This window comes from Phocoena phocoena, chromosome 2 (genome assembly GCF_963924675.1).
Source record: "Phocoena phocoena chromosome 2, mPhoPho1.1, whole genome shotgun sequence".
In the NCBI taxonomy this organism is placed as follows: domain Eukaryota; kingdom Metazoa; phylum Chordata; class Mammalia; order Artiodactyla; family Phocoenidae; genus Phocoena; species Phocoena phocoena.
Genome location: NC_089220.1, coordinates 167766274 through 167788483, shown reverse-complemented (window position 1 = coordinate 167788483; position 22210 = coordinate 167766274). Strand labels below are relative to the sequence as shown.

General features: G+C 43.6%; 1 protein-coding gene across 1 annotated transcript in view; it reads right to left on the bottom strand.

Moving 5' to 3' along the window:
• GAD2 (glutamate decarboxylase 2) overlaps positions 1-22210 on the bottom strand; it is a 66613-nt gene that overhangs the window by 30911 nt on the left and 13492 nt on the right. The window contains exon 8 of the mRNA XM_065872754.1: positions 10700-10779. Coding sequence (XP_065728826.1) covers positions 10700-10779 — 80 coding nt within the window. The remainder of the gene's footprint in view (positions 1-10699; positions 10780-22210) is intronic.

Here is a 22210-nt window from a genome sequence, read left to right as displayed (position 1 = left end):
ACACTGTACACGTAAAACTTTTATAAATACGATAAACCAATGCTACCTCAATAAATTTTAAAAGAAAGGAAATTAAAAAAGATTCATGTGATGCTATAGGGTCAGATAACTTCATGAAGTTTCCTGGGCAAAATGCCACAAGGCCAGCCAGAGCTGCCAGCTGGAAGCACCTTCTCTTTGTGCAAAGAAGCAAAAGGCACAGATTACCCCGTGTGCGGACTTTGGACCCAGATGCGTGGCTATCTTCCCGTGGCTCCGATGGGAAGAACGATCTTACCAGAAGAAGCGCGTTACTGGGGAATGTAGATCTCTGGGCGGGCGTCCAAATGGTCACAGATCGGGTGCCTGAGCCTTTGGTGACCCTGCTCCTTGGCCCTGCTGAACTATAGTAATTCTACCAACCTTTCCTAAATGCTTAGAGCTTGGCTCTGTTCACAGAGATTTGTGTGCAAAGAGGAAAGGACGCGTGAGCCTTCGCGTTAGAAATTGACTAATGTTACCACCACTGTTGATAGCAGCAGCCCCAGCAGTGATAACGAATTACCAGTTTGAGAAGCGGTCCCTGTACTATGCCTTACTCCTGATCTCTGCCACTCACGCCAACCCCGCAAGAGAATTTTTACTGTCCTTACTCTGCAGGTAAGGACACTAAGGCTCATCGAAGCGGATGAATGTGGCTAAAAGCTTGGAATGTGGAGACAGTAACCAGGTTTCCGCTCCAGACCCTGTGCTACTTGTGTGTATTTGAGGAATTCAGTTCCTCTGTTTAATCATTTATAAATTGACATTACTAGTACCTCCCTCACAAGGTTTACAGGAGGATTGAATGACACAGTAAATATCAAACACTGTAAAGCACCAAGTATAAAACTCCGCCTAGCATATAGTAACCAGTCAATGCATGTTAGTCTCATTGTTATTACTGGTAGCACTAGCATTGTGTGACTTGCAGGACGCCACACAGTTAGTAGGGGCAGATTTCAAACTTAGAGCTGTATTCTGACATCAGATCCCGGGGTTCTCAGTGCTGCACAATAAAAGTCTTCCGAAGCGTTCACGGGGTTTATCAAAAAATGCCTGCTACCTTGACTTAACAAACCTTTCAGGTTGAGTCCTAGAATTGTAATGATGTAGGTAGTATTTCCACTGTGGTCTCTTGGAAGCCCCCCCCTGGACTGAGTAGTTCCTTCATCCCAGTTCATTTTGCTGTTAGTACTGATTAGTACAATAAGAAAAACATAGACCCTCCCGCTAAAACTTATCACTCTATCATCCTTAGATGATATTGTTCTATGTAGCCCCCAAAGGCTACAGGAGTAACAGAAAACTGCTAGTTTTTTGTTTTTGTTTTTTAACTAATCAGTGCTTAGCAAGACTACTTCTTTAACATTGATTGTCATGTAGATTAAGCAAGGGGAATTCACGGACTGAAGTGAATTTTCGAATTGCCTGGACTGTGTGGTGACTTGACAATTTGCGTGGATTGACTTGGAAAAAAAGTGTTGCAGGAATTATACGGTAAAACATTCTCGGGGACCACCTTGGGGAAAAGAGCTCCATGTGTGTCCACACGGCTGCTACCCACGTGATAACTTATCCTAGGAAGGGCTCGTAAGATAAAATAATAAACAGCGGTCAAAACAGGTCATTCAGGAAGTACTGGCATTACAAAACCAAGCCCTTCGCCAGAAAAATTTTACCATAATTATAAACAGTGAACTTCCTTGGTCCCTTTAAAATAGAGTTTGATTCGGGAAAAGAACGTTATAATAATGAACTGTATTTTTCTCCTTTAAGATTTGTCTTCCAATATGCACAATGGGATCCCTTGGCATTATGGTCAGGATATGGGAACAGGATGTTTTTGTTGATTTTTGTGTCTAATTCTAGTAATTAAAAGAATTTGAAAAAGGATAGATACATGTATATGTATAACTGAATCACTTTGCTGTACACCTGAAACTAACACATCATGGTTAATCAACTATACAAAAAAAATTTTACATTTTCCAAAAGCACTGACTTATACTTACTCCCTAGAGTGATGGGCAACTGAGGGCCCCAACCATGATGTAGTAAAGAGTTATTTTCATATGAAAATATGGAACCTTATCGCTGCCACTAGGAATTAACATTGGGGCTGAGAGGGAGATGGATGATGAGGGAAACTGTGTGGGCAGGAAGGGATGCTGGTGGTCTCTCATCACCCCTCCTCCTCCCCAAACTGCCATTCCTCTTCCCTGGACACGTTGGTACAGAGAAGAAAAGGATCATGATAAGAAGTTCAAAGGACTTCCCTGGCGGTCCAGTGGTTAAGACTCTGCGCTTCCAGTGCAGGGGGCGCAGGTTCAATCCCTGGTCAGGGAACTAAGATCCCATGTACCTTGTGGCGTGGCCAAAAAAAAAAAACAGAAGTTCAATTTACCACGTAAGAAACCATGCTTGGCTGTTCTAAATAACTTTCGAGTCAAAGAGGAAATCAAAACTGCACTTCCAGAACATTAAAAATTAATGACATGGGAATAGGGCATATAAAAATATGAGAAGCACCCTGAATCATTCTCAGAGGAAAATGTTTAGCCTGACATGCTTTTGAAATTAAAAATAACTAAACAGGGAATTAAAAATAACTAAACATATTTCATTCAGGAAGCTAGGAAAATAACAACAAACAATGTAGGCAGAAAGGATGAGACAAGTTTTTTCAGTGATTTAGAAACTTTACAAAGTAAACCAAATTAATACATTCAAAAGCTCATACATTGAAAAGATGAATGAATATACAAATATCTGATTAGTCTAATAAAAAAGAGAGAAAATGTAACATTTGAAATGAGAAGGAAGGTTATAAAGATATTTTAATATTACAAAATAATTCTATGTAGAGCTTTATGAATTTTAAAGAAATGGGAACCTAGAAAAATAATTCTAAGGTACAACTGGGTGAAAAAAAATTGAAGAGATGAATATAAACATGTGCTAAGAATGGAGAAGATGAGGGGGACCTTCAAGATGGCAGAGGAGTAAGACGCCGAGATCACCTTCCTCCCCACAGATAAATCAAAAATGCATCTACCTGTGGAGCAACTCCTACAGAACACCTACTGAATGCTGGCAGAAGACCTCAGACTTCCCAAAAGGCAAGAAACTCCCCATGTACCTGGGTAGGGCAAAAGAAAAAAGGAAAAACAGAGAAAAAAGAATAGGGACGGGACCTGCCCCTAAGGGAGGGAGCTGTGAAGGAGGAAAGGTTTCCACACACTAGGAAGCCCCTTCGCGGGCGGAGACTGCGGGTGGCGGAGGGGGTAAGCTTCAGAGCCACGGAGGAGAGCACAGCAACAGGGGTGCGGAGGGCAAAGCGGAGAGATTCCCGCACAGAGGATTGCTGCCGACCTGCACTCACCAGCCTGAGAGGCTTGTCTGCTCACCTGCCGGGGCAGGCGGGGCTGGGAGCTGAGGCTCGGGCTTTGGAGGTCAGACCCCAGGGAGAGGACTAGGGTTGGCGGCGTGAACACACCCTGAAGGGGGCTAGTGCGCCACAGCTAGCCATGGGGGAGTCCAGGAAAATGTCTGGACCTGCCTAAGAGGCAAGAGACCATTGTTTCGGGGTGTGCGAGGAGAGGGGGTTCAGAGCACCGCCTAAACGAGCTCCAGAGATGGGCGTGAGCCGCGGCTATCAGCGTGGACACCAGAGATGGGCATGAGATGCTAAGGCTGCTGGTGCAGCCACCAAGAAGCCTGTGTGCAAGCACAGGTCACTATCCACACCTCACCCCCCGGGAGCCTGTGCAGCCTGCCGCTGCCAGGTTACCCACTATCACGACTATTATTCAACATAGTTTTGGAAGTTTTAGCCACAGCAATCAGAGAAGAAAAAGAAATAAAAGGAATCCAAATCAGAAAAGAAGAAGTAAAACCATCACTCGTTGCAGAGGACATGATACTATACATAGAGAATCCTAAAGATGCTACCAGAAAACTACTAGAGCTAATCAATGAATTTGGTAAAGTAGCAGGATACAAGATTAATGCACAGAAATCTCTTGCATACCTATACACTAATGTTGAAAAATCTGAAAGAGAAATTAAGGAAACACTCCCATTTACCACTGCAACAAAGAGAATAAAGTACCTAGGAATAAACCTACCTAAGGAGACAAAAGATCTGTATGCAGAAAACTATAAGACACTGATGAAAGAAATTAAAGATGATACAGAGGGAAATAACCATGTTCTTGGATTGGAAGAATCAACATTGTGAAAATGACTATACTACCCAAAGCAATCTACAGATTCAATGCAATCCCTATCAAACTACCACTGGCATTTTTCACAGAACTAGAACAAAAAATTTTACAATTTGTATGGTAACACAAAAGACCCCGAATAGCCAAAGCAATCTTGAGAAAGAAAAACAGAGCTGGAGGAATTAGGCTCCCCGACTTCAGACTATACTACAAAGCTACAGTAATCAAGACAATATGGTACTGGCACAAAAACAGAAATATAGATCAATGGAACAGGATAGAAAGCCCAGAGATAAACCCATGCACATATGGTCACCGTATCTTTGATAAAGGAGGCAGGAATATACATTGGAGAAAAGATGGCCTCTTCAATAAGTGGTGCTGGGAAAACTGGACAGCTACATGTAAAAGAATGAAATTAGTACGTTCCCTAACACCATACGCAAAAATAAACTCGAAATGGATTAAAGACCTAAATGTAAGGCCAGACACTATAAAACTCTTAGAGGAAAATATAGGCAGAACACTCTATGACATAAATCACAACAAGATCCTTTTTGACCCACCTCCTAGAGAAATGGAAATAAAAACAAAAATAAACAAATGGGACCTAATGAAACTTAAAAGCTTTTGCACAGCAAAGGAAACAATAAACAAGATGAAAAGACTACCCTCAGAATGGGAGAAAATATTTGCAAATGAAGCAACTGACAAAGGATTAATCTCCAAAATTTATAAGCAGTTCATGCAGCTCAATAACAAAAAAATAAATAACCCAATCCAAAAATGGGCAGAAGACCTAAATAGACATTTCTCCAAAGAAGATATACAGACTGCCAACAAACACATGAAAGGATGCTCAACATCACTAATCATTAGAGAAATGCAAATCAAAACTACAATGACATATCTCCTTTCACCTCACATGGTCAGAATGGCCATCATCAAAAAATCTACAAACAGGGCTTCCCTGGTGGTGCAGTGGTGGAGAGTCCACCTGCCGATGCAGGGCACACGGGTTCGTGCCCCGGTCTGGGAAGATCCCACATGCCACGGAGCGGCTGGGCCCGTGAGCCATGGCTGCTGAGCCTGCGAGTCCGGAGCCTGTGCTCTGCAACGGGAGAGGCCACAACAGTGAGAGGCCCGCGTATCGCAAAAAAAAAAAAAATCTACAAACAATAAATGCTGCAGAGGGTGTGGAGAAAAGGGAACCCTCTTGCACTGTTGGTGGGAATGTAAATTGATACAGCCACTATGGAGAACAGCATGGAAGTTCCTTAAAAACTACAAATAGGACTACCATATGACCCAGCAGTCCCACTACTGGGCATATATCCTGAGAAAACCATAATTCAAAAAGAGTAAAAGAAGAGAACATACCACAATGTTCATTGCAGCACTATTTACTAGCCAGGACATGAAAGCAACCTAAGCGTCCATCGACAGATGAATGGATAAAGAAGATGTGGCACATATACACAATGGAATATTACTCAGCCATAAAAAGAAACAAAAGTGAGTTATGTGTAGTGAGGTGGATGGACCTAGAGTCTGTCGTACAGAGTGAAGTAAGTCAGAATGAGAAAAACAAATACTGTATGCTAACACATACAGTTACATGTTACTATTAGTTACATCCTAACAGTTCGTTAGGATGGCTATCGTCAAAAAGACAAGAAAAAACAAATGTTGGTAAGTTTGTAGAGAAAAGGAAACCTTTCTACACTCTTGGGGGGAATGTAAATTAATACAGCCACAACGGAAACAGTATGGCTGGAGGTTCCTCGAAAATTAAAAGTAGGAATACAATGTGATCTATGAATCCCACTCCTTGGTAATTATCCAAAGGAAATGAAATCAATTTTTCAAAGGGATATCTGTACTCCCATGTGAATTCCAGCGTTATTCACAATGGACAAGATTAGGAAACGACCTAAAGTGTCCTTCAACAGAGGAATCAGCCATAAGAAAGAAGGAAATTCTGACATTTGCTACAACACGATGAACCTTGAGGCATTCATTGTGCTGAGTGAAACAAGTTAATCACAAAAAGACAAAAAGGAGTGAGGTGCTGAAAGCAGTCAAATTCATAGACACAGAAAGTAGAATGGCGGTTGCCAGGGGCCAGGGGGAAGGAGAGCGGAAAGTCTTTAATCGGTATAGACTTTCAGTTTGGCAAGATGCAAAGAGTTTCGGAGATAGAAAGCGGTGATGCTAGCACAACAATGTGAACGTAGTTCACATCGCTGACCTGTACCCTTAAAAACGGTTAAGAGGGTAAATTTTATGTGTATTTTACCACAACTTAAAAAAAATGGAAAACACAGAAAGAGAAGGGACCATGCTTAATTGTTGAACACTTGGAGTTCTCTTCTGAGTCCAACCTCTGATTCTTCACTTCCCAGCTATGTGACCTTGGAGCTGTCACACCCTGCCAAGACCATGAGTCAAATGGAGAAAGGAGACCACGTCATACTATTTAAGACTACTGTGTATATAGAAACTCTTCACAAGCTATGTCAGCACCAGGGAAATGTGAGGGAACATACTTCTGTGTCTCTAATAAACGAATTAATTAGAGCAACTGTGTGAAGTGCTTAGGACTGTGCCTGGCGTATAATAAACACTCCATATGTGTCAGCTATTATTATTTTAGAATCCTTCCTGATACAGGACGTAATGAAGCACAGACACTGCTAGCATCTCTGAATTCTCTGCATCCAAACCCATAGGAGATATGACACTCAGGGGGCTCCCCACGGCCCTGAGCGATAATAATTGATTCAGGGTGAAGTCTATCTTATTACACTGTACTCAGTAGCTCCCTGAGGACCAGAAAGTTAATTAGCTTCCCTACTGCCTCCAGGCACCGGCCACAACTCAGCTAATTTAATAAAAGAGTATAATGACCCCAGATTATTTATACTTTCAATTGTTTACATCAATTGTGTGGCAAAGTGTGGTACTTCAGGAGAGCAGGGAAATGTAACTGTAATTGACAAAGCTAAGTGATAAGTTGACAGAACTAAAGATGTATACAAAAGCATAAGTAGTTAATTTTTGTGGTATAAAAGTGTTCATCAAAATAGCTAACAGAATTCTTGTGTTACAAGGGAGCTAGGAAGGCTGGTGACTCTTCTAGTCGTGTGCCAACCAGGCATCAAGTATCTCGGTCAGACTTATTTTCTGTAAGGTTTAACAGCAATTTACTAGTAACTTAGGTAAGTGAAAGGGAACCCTGAAAGAGCAAGCGATGGAGAAATCGAAGAGAATGGAAGAGAATGCTAGAGAGAATTACTTTCTTAAAGTACCTGTAAGTCCATACTGATAAAAAATAACAGAGACATACAGATAGACTGACAGACAGACAGAGACAGAGACAGAGAAAGAGAGATGGAGAGAGAGAGAGAGAAAAAGGGAAAGGAAAGTTCTTCCTTACAGTAGAATGAAAGGAACTAGTAAACTCAGAAGGAATGATGGAGTTAGAAAATCACTATTTTGCAACCATCATAATAATAATTCAGGCAAGAATCATCAATGGATGCTAAACTACTAAACGAATGTTTTAGGAGGAACACAATATTTATATGGTCTTAAAGCATCCCCTACAGATATTTATTAACTGCAAAGTAGAGAATAGTCATTTTACAGTGGAGAGACCTGGCAAGCACCACCTTAACCCATAGGCAAGCGGACATTACACCTGATCAGATGCACTTGAGAAAGACAGGGATCGCCTCCCTGGAATTCCTGCCCAAAATGCATCGCCTGAATCTAACCATGAGGAAACGTCAGACAAAGCCAAATTAAGAAATATTCTGCAAAACAAATGGTTTACACTCTTCAAAATATCAATGTCATGAAAAACAAAGGAAGGATGAGGACATGTTCCAGATTAAAGGGGAATAAAAAGGCATGACAACTAAGTGTAATCTGTGATCCTGGACAGGGGAAAAAAAATAGCTCTAAAGGATAGTATTGGGACAATTGATGACATTTGAATAGGGTGTATAGATTAAATAATAGTCTTGTGTCAATGTCAAATTTCCTGATTTTGATAACTGGACTGCGATTATGTAAGTGAATATCCTTGTTATCAAAAAATACGCATTGAAGTATTAAGGGGGTAAAAAGGGCATGTCTGCAAGGAATTCTCAAATGGTTCTGAAAAAATTATATCTGTAATATACAAATAATGTATGTATGTAATATTCATTACATTCAACATGTAATATTGAATTGCATACATGGAGAGACAGTGATCAAGCAACTATGTCAGAATGTTAATTGGTGAATTTGGGTGAGGGTGTATGAAAGTTCCTGTTACTATCCTTGTAATTTTTCTTTGTTTGAAATTATTCACAAAAATACAAAGTTAAAAAAAAAAAAAAAAGGCTGGATGAATAAATGTCCAAGAACCCTTCCAACTCTGAGGGTTTCCCAACTGAAATCCATTAGCAGCTGGTCAGCACAGCAATAGCCCAGAGCCCTGCCCACTCCGCTCCCCGCCAGCCCTCCCTAAACCTCGCCCCTGCCCTTCCATCACCACTGCTGCTTCCCCCTCTGTCTCCTTCCCATTTTATAATGTAAGATGATTTCAGACGTCTTGTGAGCTCTTGAGAGGAAGATCCTACATAATTTTAGCCAAAAGAATAAGGAACTCACAAAGGAAATGAAAGCTTGGCTACTTTATCCCTTTTTTTTCATATAATTCTCATTTCATCTCTAGCAGACCCTTCATTGCACAGTTAGATACACCTTGAGTTCCCTTTCTTAAAACAACCAAACCAAAACCATCCTGGACTCGACATCTCCTCCGTCCACCTTCTGCCCTACCACCTTCCCTTCGCGGCTCCACCTCTAGAAACGTCTGCCTTCCATCTCCGTTTCCTCTCCCCTCACCCTTCGAGCCCCTGCGGACTGCCTTCCACGCTCACGCCTCCTGCCAGACTCGCCTGCCACCTTCTCATCAGGAAAGCTGAGGGGCAGCTGTTGACCCTCGTTTCATCTACTGGTGACATTTGCTGCTGTCAACCACTCCTTCTAGAAACACGCCCGTGGCCCTCATGACCCCGGGTCCCGATTCTTCTCCAACAACTGTGGCTGTTGCTTCCCAGTCTCCACTGCGGGCCCCTCTGACTCTGCCTGTCCCCGAAATGGGGATGCTCCCCAGCTCTTTCCCAGGCCACTCTGCGTGGCTCCCACTGTACACCTTCTGACATCCAGGCTGCTATTCCCAGTTGCCTACCTGACACCCTCACTTGGACGTCTCATCTCATAAGCTCTTCACACTCGGCAGCTCCAAATCTAAACTTTTCACTTCGGCGGGGCTCTCTGCCTCAGAGAATAGCACTGCGAGGGCTTAACTGGTGAGCCCCAAAGCCTGGCGTTCCCCCTCGACTCACCTCTCAACCTGCACACTCACCGGCCAGTCAGTAATTCCTGTCAGTTCCAGCACTTCACCTCCCCTGCTCCACCTCAGGTGAGCCCGCCATCCTTCTGACGTTACTACATCTCCCCACTTAGGCCATACACGGTCAGGGAACTGGGATTACACCTTATGCTATTCTAGAGCCTAGTGCCATGGTGAGCAGTCATAAATGTCTAATAAATATATATGAATAAATAAATGGTGAAATGGGTGGCATCCTTTTAATTTAGTGGAATTTCTTACTCCATCCTTTAAAGACTAAATGTATTTTCTTATATTAATATTTTAACCTCCCCTCCACCTTTTTCCAGAGTACCTACAACGTTTGGGTGCCAGTTAAGACAGATGTTTCCTAAGAGAGCTCTTTGGTTCAGGCACTGAGCTGATGAGTTGCTGGGGGCATTATTTACCTCTTGCTCCCTAAACTGTCCCCCCTCCTGTAATCACTCCATCAAGTTCACACGATCTATGGTGCCTGGAATGATGACACCTCCATAAATCAGTTCTCAACCTGCTGGTTGTTGCTTAAGTGCCCAGGTGACGAATGTCCTTCTGCGCCTTCTTGGTGCAGATTTTTTTTGCGGTACACGGGCCTCTCACTGTTGTGGCCTCTCCCGTTGCGGAGCACAGGCTCCGGACGCGCAGGCTCAGCGGCCATGGCTCACGAGCCCAGCCGCTCCGCGGCATGTGGGATCTTCCCAGACAGGGGCACGAACCCGTGTCCCCTGCATCGGCAGGCGGACTCTCAACCACTGTGCCACCAGGGAAGCCCCAGAATATTTTGACTGATTTAACAAAGGTTCTGATTCAGTCAAAGGCTGTGAATGCGTTAGTGGCATAGAGGAACAATGTCCCAGGACTCCAAGCAAGAGTGAAAAAGAAACAGCAAAGGCCAGCAGGTGGGATGGACGCAGGTTTGCTGTTCTACTGTCATTGCCTGTTTTCGGACTTTAGTCCTTTTGAGATGTATGTGTAGAATTTGCAAACTGCTAACCGACAAGGGTTGCAGATTCATGCTCACCTTTCATCACATTTAATCAGAATCACACTGTCTGTTCCAATGCCCAAGGCTGCAGCTCCCTTCTTGAGAGAAAAATGGCTCTGCAAAAGAAAGTACATTTGTATCACTACCATCTATCTGCTTAAGTCTTGATCATCTTGCAAAACTGAAACTCTGTATCCATTAAACAACAACTCCCCATTCCTCCCTCCCCAGCCCCTGGTGACTACCATTCTACTTTCTATCTCTATGAATCTGACTACTTTAGTGCCTCATGTAAGTGGAACCACACAATAATTATTTTTCTGTGACTGCCTTATTTCACGAGCATAATGTCCTCAAGGTTCATCCATGTTGTAGCATGTCTCGGAATTTCCTTCCTTCTTAATGCTCAATCACATTCATTTTATGTATACACAGCAATCTGTTTTCTCATTCATGCATCAACGGACCCCCGGGTTGCTTCTACCTTTTGGCCATTGTGAATAATGCTGCTATGAACATGGATGTACAAATATCTCCTTGAGCCTTTGCTTTGCTTTTATTTTTTTATTTATTTTTGCGATACGCGGGCCTCTCACTGTTGTGGCCTCTCCCGTTGCGGAGCACAGGCTCCGGACGCGCAGGCTCAGCGGCCATGGCTCACGGGCCCAGCCGCTCCGCGGCATGTGGGATCTTCCCGGACCGGGGCACGAACCCGTGTCCCCTGCCTCGGCAGGTGGTCTCTCAACCACTGCGCCACCAGGGAAGCCCTGAGCCTTGCTTTTAATTCTTTTGGGTATATATACCCAGAAGTGGAATTGCTGGATCATACGGTAATTCTGTTTTTGAGGAACTGCTCTATTTTCTTCCATAAAGCTGCACCATTTTACTTTCTCACGCACAGTGCACAACTGTTCCAGTTTCTCCATACCCTTGTCAATGGTGTTGTTTTCTGGTTTTCGATAACAGTCATTCAGATGGGTGTGGGGTGCTACTTCATTATGATCTTGCTTTGTATTCCTCTAATCGTTAGTGATGTTGGGCATCTTTTCATGGGCTTATTGGCCATTTGTACATCTTCTTTGTAGAAATGTCTATACAAGTTCTTTGCCCTTTTCTGAAGGGGGTTGGTTGGTTTTTTGTTGTTGTTGAATTCGCTTGGGCTTTTGCATGAAGATAACAAGACCCTGGAAATTATTCAAGAACCTGTTACCCCCAACACACAGTAACCTACGCCAGTCTCACGTACAAGGCATAAGAACACAGCGACAGCAGCTGTGTACTGTATGGCTCCCAGACTCGTATTTCCTACCCAGAGATTGCATTCAGTTTCTCTCGAGTTCAGTGAAATTGTGCGCACTCAAGTAAGAGAAGCTGGCCTGAAATCCAGCACTCTTCATCCCAGACTCATTGGAGGGGCTGTCTGTTGTGGACATGACTGTCCAGGCCAGGGTGTGATCAGGAAGGAGGCATCAGTCATTGGCTTGGCAAACAGCGCCTGCGTAAAGGCCATCCTGACAGCCCACCACTGAATCTTTGTTTGTGATTTTGGTTATTGATTCGGGGGAAGAATCCGAATCTCGATGGCTGTAATCACAGTGCAATCTGGAGAGCGGAGAGGGGCTAACCTAGCCCAGCTGTACTGCATCTGTGAGCAGCCTCTTACTATTAACTACAGATCATTAAGCTTTCCAAAAGGGGAGCTGCTTCCTCAATTTACATCACCAAAGGGCTGCTGACAGGAATTTTAAATGATGGCTCCAGAGTGTACTCTCCTCGAATGCCTGCTTTTGACTCTGAATTCTTTTTCTTTTTTTAAATTAATTTTTATTGGAGTAGAGCTGCTTTACAATGCTGTGTGAGTTTCACAGCAAAGTGAATCAGCTGTACGTATACCTATATCCCCTTTTTATGGATTTCCTTCCCATTTAGGTCACCACAGAGCACTGAGTTCCCTGTGCTCTACAGTAGGTTCTCATTAGTTATCTATTTTCTACATAGTATCAATAGTGTATATATGTCAATGGCTCCTCTGAATTCTTAAATATGCAGCCTAGGAACTGTTAACGTGCGTATTTCTAGGGGGTGTGGCTAGTAAGCAAGAAGACATCACATTTATAACAGCAGCCAATACTATAAACCAATAAATGCGGCACTGAATAGAGGAGCTCTAAGAGCCCGGTGTAGCTAAGAGTAGAGATGGGAGAGGATCATTAGTCTCATTCTACAACCTTAGGAAGACAACATGCAGAATCCTTAGGAAGATACCTGGGAACTAGGAAAGCTTAATTGGAAAGATACATGACTCCTCCACCAAAAAAAAAAAAAGTGTTCTCTCTTACATAGTTACTGGATCCCTGGACCACCCCTGAAAGAAGATGCTCAGGGGGAAAACAGCACTAAGTCTGTTTCTGCCAGGAGGGCACAGAATCGAGGTGCCAGCTGCCCCACTGAGCAAGCATTCACTACCCAAATTAGGCCCCTCAGTGAATGAGCTTGTAAGCACTGTTAAATCAAACACAAACGGAGACTTGAATATTCCCTGAGCAGACAAAACCAGTTTAATCAGAGAAGCAAAGCTTAATTTAGCTGATTTTGCAAGACAAGTGAGGCTCACTTGACCTGGGTCACTTCTCACTTAACGCCTCTGAAAATCGTGAGACTTAAATTGTTCTCCCCGATTCATATGAGGGAACCACTAACCAATTCCCTTTCATTTAAGAAAATTCTATTGCAACCAATCACTGGGAAGAATCAACAGTCACTGCCTCCAAGTTATATAAGCTGCTTTGTAAAATCTACCTCTGAGTCTCCTTCCACGTTTTGGTTGGAGCGCTCATGGTTTGCAAACTGTCTTTTTGGTATGTGTGTAACAGGGAAGAGCAAAATCTGACTCCATGTTGGATCTGTTTCTTTTGCTTCAACCTTTGCTTTTTGTTGCTTTTGCTACTGTAATCGATAAAAGGATGCTATCTATAACTGTAAGCATACATAATGGCCTGTCTCAGGAACCCTGCCCCTCTGTCTGAATGTTAAACTAAAGCGCCTTTGTTCAGCTCACAGGGAGACATTCTGACCCTGTCCACCTGTGAAAGGCTACAGAAAAGAAGAAATTAACACATCCCCTCCCCAATGCTGGCCAAGCCAGGAGATGTTTTGCAAGACTTATGGCCTTTTTACTTTACTTCCTCACCCCCTCCCCCTCTCTGTTCTATAAAAGAAACTGGCATCCAGACCCCAGTAAGTTGGCATTCTGGGCTGCTAATCCGCCATCTTCTCAGACACCTGGCTTTCTGAATGAAGTCACCTCGTCTCCCAATTATTAGCCTGTCCTGCAGCAAGCAGACTAAGCTTGGATTTGGTAACATGTGTACCATAAACTTTTACTAATTATGACTTCCGTGATTCATTGGTTTTGTTTCTGTTTTTTTCCTTCCTGAACTTTTGACAGCAACTACACAGCTAAATGGCCCCCGGGGGGGGGGTAAGTAAGAGATCTGGTGCACCTGGTCAATGCGAGGAAGTAGTCTTGTCTGGCCTTTAATGAGGAGGAATGGGGATTCTCAAATGAGGAGCAATTACCTAGGATAATGGATCACCATACCAAATGCCGCACATCTAAAGGAAAAACACTTGCCGGAACAGGAAGCTTCAAGATGGGGAACAAAGGAGTGAAAAAGAAAATTAGGTACCAAACAGTGAGTTTGTTTACGTTTTCAGGAGAGGGAGCAGGGAAATAGCTAAATGTTATCCATAAATAGCCAGGGACCAAAGAGAGAAGGCACTTGAGTGGAAAAAAAAAGACACTTCCGCATGACGAAGAAACATGAAGACAGCTTAAGTGGCAGGACTCCCTGTGCTGGTGAGAACATGTGAGGAGAATCATTCTTACTCCTTGGCACCATGTTTAATGGAACCACGTGTGATAAATCAGAGCAGAGGGCAGCGTCCTGGAGGCTGAGGACCCTGGGAACCAGGTATCTAGAGAGAGCTCAGAGGATGCTTGGTCACAAGCAGAGGGCGTTAGGGACATGTGGCATGGCGGGTTCACATCTGAAGGGCTGTGCCAGGATGGGGGTAGACGCTCCGGGTGACTTCAGAAGGTAAAACCATGAACACAAATTGGAAGCTACAAGGATTCTGTTGCATCCCCAAATCATCAGGGGTCTTGTAATGATCAGTTGTTCATCAATGGAATGGCTGGGGGATGCGTTAACGAAGAGCCCTCTCCCCCCACCCTGATCTGGAAAAAAACACATAGACTCCTGAGAGAATCTAGTGGTTACTTAGGACTAAATCATATTTCTATTCAAGGGTAACAGACATTAAAACCCATATGATTTTTATTTTACACTAAATGAAAAACTCAAGGTTGAAGATTAATTTCTCCATCTTTTAAAAAATATAAGTAATCTTGATATGGGCTACATAATTCAGCTGGTATTTTAACTGGGTGCAATGAAATATGGGATTTTACAGTTATAGAATAATTGTAATTTTAAAAGAAGCAAGTTTTGGGGCTTGAGTGGGATGAGATTATCCAGAGTAAGAAGGTGTGAGAATGAGAGTCCATCCCACCCATCCCCATGACTGGAGAATATGCCTAGGGATCTTTCCTCTTTAATGGGGACAATAAATGTCTCCCGTCTTTAGGCATGGTGGAAGAGTACGGGCAATGGTAGAAAGCTCCGAGACAAAGCATTTCGGTCTCTTGCCGTGCCGGTTTCTCCTCCTCCATTACAATTGAGATAAGCACTTGAGAAAGCCGCCTTAATTCTTTCAAGCCATTGTTGGTCACATCCAGATATTTAACCGAGGCTCAGCTTCAGCTGCCTTGTGGGCCGCAGGGTTTCAGGGAAAGCGTCCGAGGCTCCGGGGACACAAAGATGATCAAGACAGCCCTCAGCAGCCAGCTCTCGCCCCTACCTCATCTCCCTCGTCCCCTCGCCTCTTGCTCTCTACCTGGTGGTAGTGGCCTTCCTGGTCTTTTGTGAGCTTTGCTAAATTTGTTCTTGCCTCTGGAACCTTTTACCTGCTGTTGCATTTCTTAGAAAACCCTTCCCTCACCTATGCATGTGGCTCCCTGCCTCATTTGATGCAGGTCTCTGCTATACATCACCTCCACAGACACCTTTCACGACCAGGTTGCAAAGTAGGCCATGACCATGCCACTCTCTTGTCACCACCTGACATGAGAGTAGATATTTATTAGCCAACTGTCTTTCCCCTACTAGGATAGGCTGCACGAGGGCGAAGACTCTGTTGAAAGAGTTAACAAGCATCTGTTGAATCTGACCATGTGCGCAGAGAACAAGTTCAGGGAAATATCCACTATTTGCTGTCATAAATCTCTGGCCGCCATGTTGACGTGTGGCTTTGGTGATTGGGGCAGATGATGGTGGGCTAAATGGACCCCAGTGCCTCTTATCTATGGCCTGTTCTAAAAGCACATCCAAGTGGCTATATGTGTATGTATAGCTGATTCACTCTGCTGTACACCTGAGACTAACACAAGACTGTAAATCAACTATACTCTGATAAAAATTTTTTAAAAAGAAATTGTTCTATGGATATTTGCATATTCACTTACGATAGTAATAATTATAATAAAGGGTAATAGTTGAAACAACAACAAAAATAAAATAAAATAAAAGCATGTCCAGAGGTCTTCTTGGCACCCACCCCAGATAGCCTCCCATGGGGTCCTTCCCAAGCAGGAAGCAGTTGTAGGCCCTTCTAACCAGACGAGCTGCTTGGGGGAAAGAAAGAAAGAAGCAACCCAAAGACTTCAAACAAAGAAAAAGGACACACTAGGCTGGAATACTCAGCTCCTAGCTCTCTGACAGTCCATCAAACCTTTACCTCTTAGCTCTAAGGTCTATCGATCATCCTTGGATTTGATCCTTTCGTACCAACAGCCTTTCCCTGTTGGGAAAGTGAATGGGTGGAGTGAATGGCACGTGTGTGTAGGAACACAGAACACAGGCGGATGGATTACGCATCGTTACACATCATGGATGTCCAGCAAGGAAATCTTGAAGTCCAACCTATGAAAGAGCCAGAATCTGCTCCTTTGACCTCTCCCCATACCCTGGAGCCCCCTCCCCCATCATCGATGACGGGACCAATAGTCTTTCCCTGTCCTCCTATTTCTCCACACCCCTTCCCGGCACCCTCTAGTTTGCCTCCTATACTGTCTCAGAGAAGCTGGTAGCTCTTGTTCTTGCTTCTGCTCATCAAATGGTCTGAAAGGGCACCCTGCTTTGGAAAGCATCTGATGTACAGAGAAGCTTGTACTCTGGGAGACCGCCTCATTCATTTCTAATGATCATGATTTGGAGGGCAGGGGATTGCCCGCCACGTTCTTAGAGACTCCATGTGAGTCAGAGGTGATATGGATCTGCACACAAGGCATTTCTGTGAAGCTGCTACCTTATTACTTTCCCTCAAAGCTATAGTTTAAAGTTACCCCAGTGTGAGTTTGTGCCCTAAGTATATTTTAAAAGAAAGGAATGGTGTGCACCAGGATTAAGTAGACCCAACGGGCATGTGTGGTGACAAACATGAACACCAGCACTAAGCATGTATGCAGGCACATGAAAGCAATTATTTCTATGATTTTAGGATCCTGAGAAGAGTGAAATGAACATGTGTAGTGGAAAGAGGTCACTTGGCATGGAAACAACCTAAATGTCCATCAACAGATGAATGAATAAAGAAGATGTGGTACATAAAAACAATGGAACATTAGCCATTAAAAAAAAATGAAATAATGCCACCTGCAGCAACATGGATGGACCTAGAGATTATCACACTAAGTCAAGTAAGTCAGACGGAGAAAGACAGATACCGTATGGTATCACCTATATGTGGAATCTAAAATATGACACAACTGAACTTATCTATGACACAGAAACAGACTCACAGACAGAGAACAGATTTGTGGTTACCAAGGAGGGGAAGGTAGGGAGGGATGGATTGGGACTTAGGAATTAGCAGATGCAAACTATTACATAGAGAATGGATAAACAACAAGGTCCTACTGTATAGCACAGGGAACTATATTCAATATCCTGTGATAAACCATAATGGAAAAGAATATGAAGAAGATTATATATATAATGGAATCGCTTTGCTGTAGAGCAGAAATTAACACAACATTGTAAATCAACTATACTTCAATTAAAAAAAAATTTTTTAAAAAGCAAGAGGTCATTTGAGATAAAATGACCTGGCTCTAGTTAGTCAAGTTATTCTCTCGTTCTGAACCACTGTTTGCTCAGCTGCAAGGATGAATCCCTCTCTTGTTGGTGTGAGAAGTGTAGCTACTGTATGGGAAGGACCTACAGGTCGCCCAGCATCAACAGATGCTCACAGAGTTGTGGCCCTTCCACTCCTCCAGCCTCACGCCTAATGTGATGCCATCCTCAGGTCTCTCTGGGTACCTTGAGCAGAATTATGTTAATGAATTAAACAAAATTAAATTACATGTTAATTCACTTTATGTCTTAAAATAAACATACACCATATTGGAGCATGTAAAAAAAATCTCAAATTCATACAGTAACAATAGAGAATCCAAACCCTCCCACGGCTGTGACTCCTTGGGCGTTGCTTCGTATTTTGGGAGAGGGGCCATTATCCATCTTAAGAAAATAACTGGCCCCACATACGCCTTCATCCTGCCTCCTGGAGACGTTCAGCTCTCTACCCATCGGGACACCAGTGGGTGGCTGGTTACAAGGGCAGTGTTAGCTGCCATTTGCGGAGTGTTTACCAAAGGCCAGATACTGTATTATCTCACTTCATCCTCCCAACAACTACATGAGCTGGGTATTATAATCCCTGTTGGACAGATGAGGAAGAAATGAAGTAGGTTATCCAAAGTCACGTCCTGGAAAGTGGCAGAGCAGGGCCTATCATCATTTCTAGTCCATTCCAAAGCTTATGGGCTCCGTCCACTAACCTGAAGAAAAATAGGTCTAGCCAGTGACTCCCGACCTGGCACTTGGAGCAAGGGAGAGTCACCCACCCGATGAGGGATGTGACCTCAGGGGCACTTCGATGGGTGACCGTCCTCTTCTTATTTGTCTCTTCTCTGACAGTACAATGCCTGCTCTTTGAGAATGTCTCCTCATTCCTTTGTCTCCTATTGCAGTGAAAATACCCCCAGGAGAGGCAACACTTAGCTTTTACAATCATATACATGGCTCTCAGGTTCTTTGCTAAGAGTAGGTTTTGATGGGATTGGGTAGAAGAGAAGATGACACAGGGGTGATGAGGACCCTACAAGGAAAAGGAGGGAGGAACGCAGAGGTGGAGGACGGGGTGCCGGGGGTGAAGTGAACCCGGTTCACTAGTTCACTTACTGAAAGTTCGGTCAGTGTTTCTGTCTAATGAGAAGCATGACATGGGAGCTTTTTCCAAGCTGCCTGGGTCACCATTTGATTTTTGCTTTTGTTTTTAACAGAAAGGACGTCTATTTTTTGGAAATTGAAACCCTCTCAAAAAGTGTGGTTATATGAAAACATCTTTCTAAGGCAAATTATGAGAATCACCTCCCCATGGAAGTGGGCTGAGGTCACGAGGGGCCTCAGCAGAACACTGGTGACGGGTTCCAGGAGCCGTGGACCCGAGCTGAGCCTGGCGTGTTAAGAGTGGAATGAGTTAGTTATGGTGATTTGCCTGAAAGATCCCAGTGTCTGCTGTGATTATAAGGAACATTTTTCCTAGATGCGATTATGCTGTTTCATTGAAGTTATTTCTGGAAGAGCTTGTGTCACATGAGGAAATAAGAGGGATTTGGAATTAAGCTCACGGTTGGGGCTTTCAGAAGATTTAGAGAGAGAGATGTGAATTACTGAGGTGGGATCTTAGCTTTCCTCTAAACCTCCTTTCAAGATGGGACCTAAAAGTCATCAGATTAATTTTTGCCAAGCTCTTCTATCACTGAGTTTGATGAGATTCCAGCAAAGGATGAGTACTGAACCATATAATCTTTAAGATCCCTTCCAATTTTGTGATTCTACATTTTGGAGGAAAATCATCTTGGAGCTCCTAACTCATAAACGCTATCTCTTGTTCCAACTCAGTGATTTATGTTCTTCTGTTCTTCATCACAATACTATTTGTTTGATTTAGTCCTATGCGAATTTCAAGAAAACTGTTTGATTCGAAAAAACAAACCCAGCTTGACCTGCTTATCAGCTAGGGAAAGTTCTAGTCTATTTTGGTGGCCAGAAAAGTGATGGGTAGCTTTGTGTGATGTGGCAGAGACACAGTCTCAGAGACAGTGAAGTGTCATCTAGAAAACAAAAGATGACCCTTTGCTTTCTGAACATGTGAAGTTTCTGGCTGGGTGCTGGAGGATGACAGTTTCTCAACCCCATTTTCATCTCTATGGCGCTAACCACATCCAGTTATAAACTCTGTGCTCAGAATAGGAGAAAGGACAGTAACTGGACCTGGTTCAATAGATCAGGAAACTGTATTAGCATTAGAATAACCAACATGAAGAAAACAGGATTTGAGAAAAGATGCTTCAAGTGAATGGAGAACAGCCAGCTAGAGTGGCGATCAGGTCAGCCAGCCTAGGAGCTGAAAGAGCAGTGTTGGGATTGTTGGAAAACTGAGGCTCTAGAGCTGATGCTGCCATTGACTGGACACGAAACCTTGGGCAAGACATCTTCCACCTCTGGGGCTTGGCTTCTTCATCCATAAAACAAGGTGTTGTTGTTGTTTTCAAGTTACCTATTATTTATGTAGAGCTCCCTATGTCCCAGGCACTGAGGGAAGTGTTTTTTAAGGCTCTCATTTGATTCTCCAAAAGTCTTGGGCCTTGGAAACTCTCCGAGAGCATAAAGAGAGACCGTAACTGAAGCAGCTCCTGCCTTGGCCATTGGCCTCCCTTTTCCCCACAGGATCCACACAGCAGCCCCCCCATCACCCTTCTCCCTGCAGGTCAAGGGATTCAGGAAGGAAACCTCCACGCAGAGATGGAAACAGGCCTGGAGAAAAGGCATTTGAGAACTGACTTGGTAATTTTCTTTCTTTAGCCTGGGAAGATCTATTTCTGGGGCTGGTGGGAACAGTGACTGTGAAATCCGAAAAGACTAAGGAAAGATCTGGCCTGGCCTGAAGGTAGAAGGAGCGGTACTAAAGGATGACTAGGGTGGAATGGCCCTGAGGTCTGGAGCCCAGCAGCAACTAGACACGGGGGTTGTGTTACCTCTTAACTTGGAACTTCAAGGCAGGACTCACTTTTAAGGGCTCATCTGTCCAGAATGGTTTGGATCAAGTGCTCCAGGAGACATGGGAGTTCTTTAAATCAAGTTCTAAAAGCCCTTCCCAGCCCAACCTATGGGTATCAAGGAGGATTTTTGTGTGTGTGTGGCGGGGGCACGGAGAAGGAACAGTTTAGCATCACCTTCACGTAAAGAAAAAAGCTCTTGGTGGAAATCTGACTCGGGAAGGTATAAAATGTTAAAGCAGTTGATGATCTGTGGGTTATGAAACTCTGTCGCTGTATCTTTTAATCTGGTGTCTGCACTGGTAGCTGGGGCAGGGCCCTCACTGGTCTGGGAGTCAGGAAATCTGCTTAATCCTGGCTCTACCTACCTAGCTAACTGCAGCCTCTTCATTTAAAAAAAAAATGCTGAGAACAATCTCTGTTCTGCCGGGCCCACAAGGTTGTTGTTGAATCAGATGAACTTTTGTCTATTAGAAGTTGGAAATGGTCCACAGCAATCAGATATAAGGTTTTGTACATTGGAAGGAGAGTTCATCTGTCAAAATAATCTTTGAGTCAGAAACGACTGGTACTTTAGGTTCATAATTTTCAAATGTTCTTCCGTAATTACGGGCACAGATAGAAATACCAGAAGGAGGCGGGAGGATCGAATGGTTGCCGTAGTCATTTCTTTCTGAATCACCTTTCTTTTCTTGGAAAATGGAGAAAGAGATCGAAGTTGACAAGATCAAGGAACAAAGGCATAGCAAAATCATCCTCAGATCACATGACCTGGACTTTCTGAGCAACGCTGAGTGAACTTACATCCAACTTGAGCCCAAGAAACTCGTGCAGAAATCAGAGAGCACAAGGAACTTGCTGGTAGGTCAACCTCATTTCAGGATGTGGAAACAGCACGGAAACCAAAGGAAGAAGATGCCAATATAAGATCACCTGGGCTTTTTAGTCTGAGAATACAGTAACACGTAACTATTTAGGGATCCAAATCCACTTTAGGGAAATCGTAATTGGAAGGCAAATTACCTTATACTTTTCTACCCATGGAGAAGCTGAGAAATGAGCGTTATCTCATGGTGGAGACCTAGGCTTGGTAGCATGAATGATGTGCCCCCCAAAGATGTTCACATCCTAATCCCTTAAACCTGTGACTCTGTTACCTTACATGGCAAAGGGGACTTTGAAGATGTGATGAAGGACCTTGAGATGAAAGATTATCCTGTGTTACCAGGGTGTAATCACAAGAGAAAGAGGGAGACAGGAGAATCGGGGCCAGGGAAGGAGATGAAAGCAGAGGTCAGAGA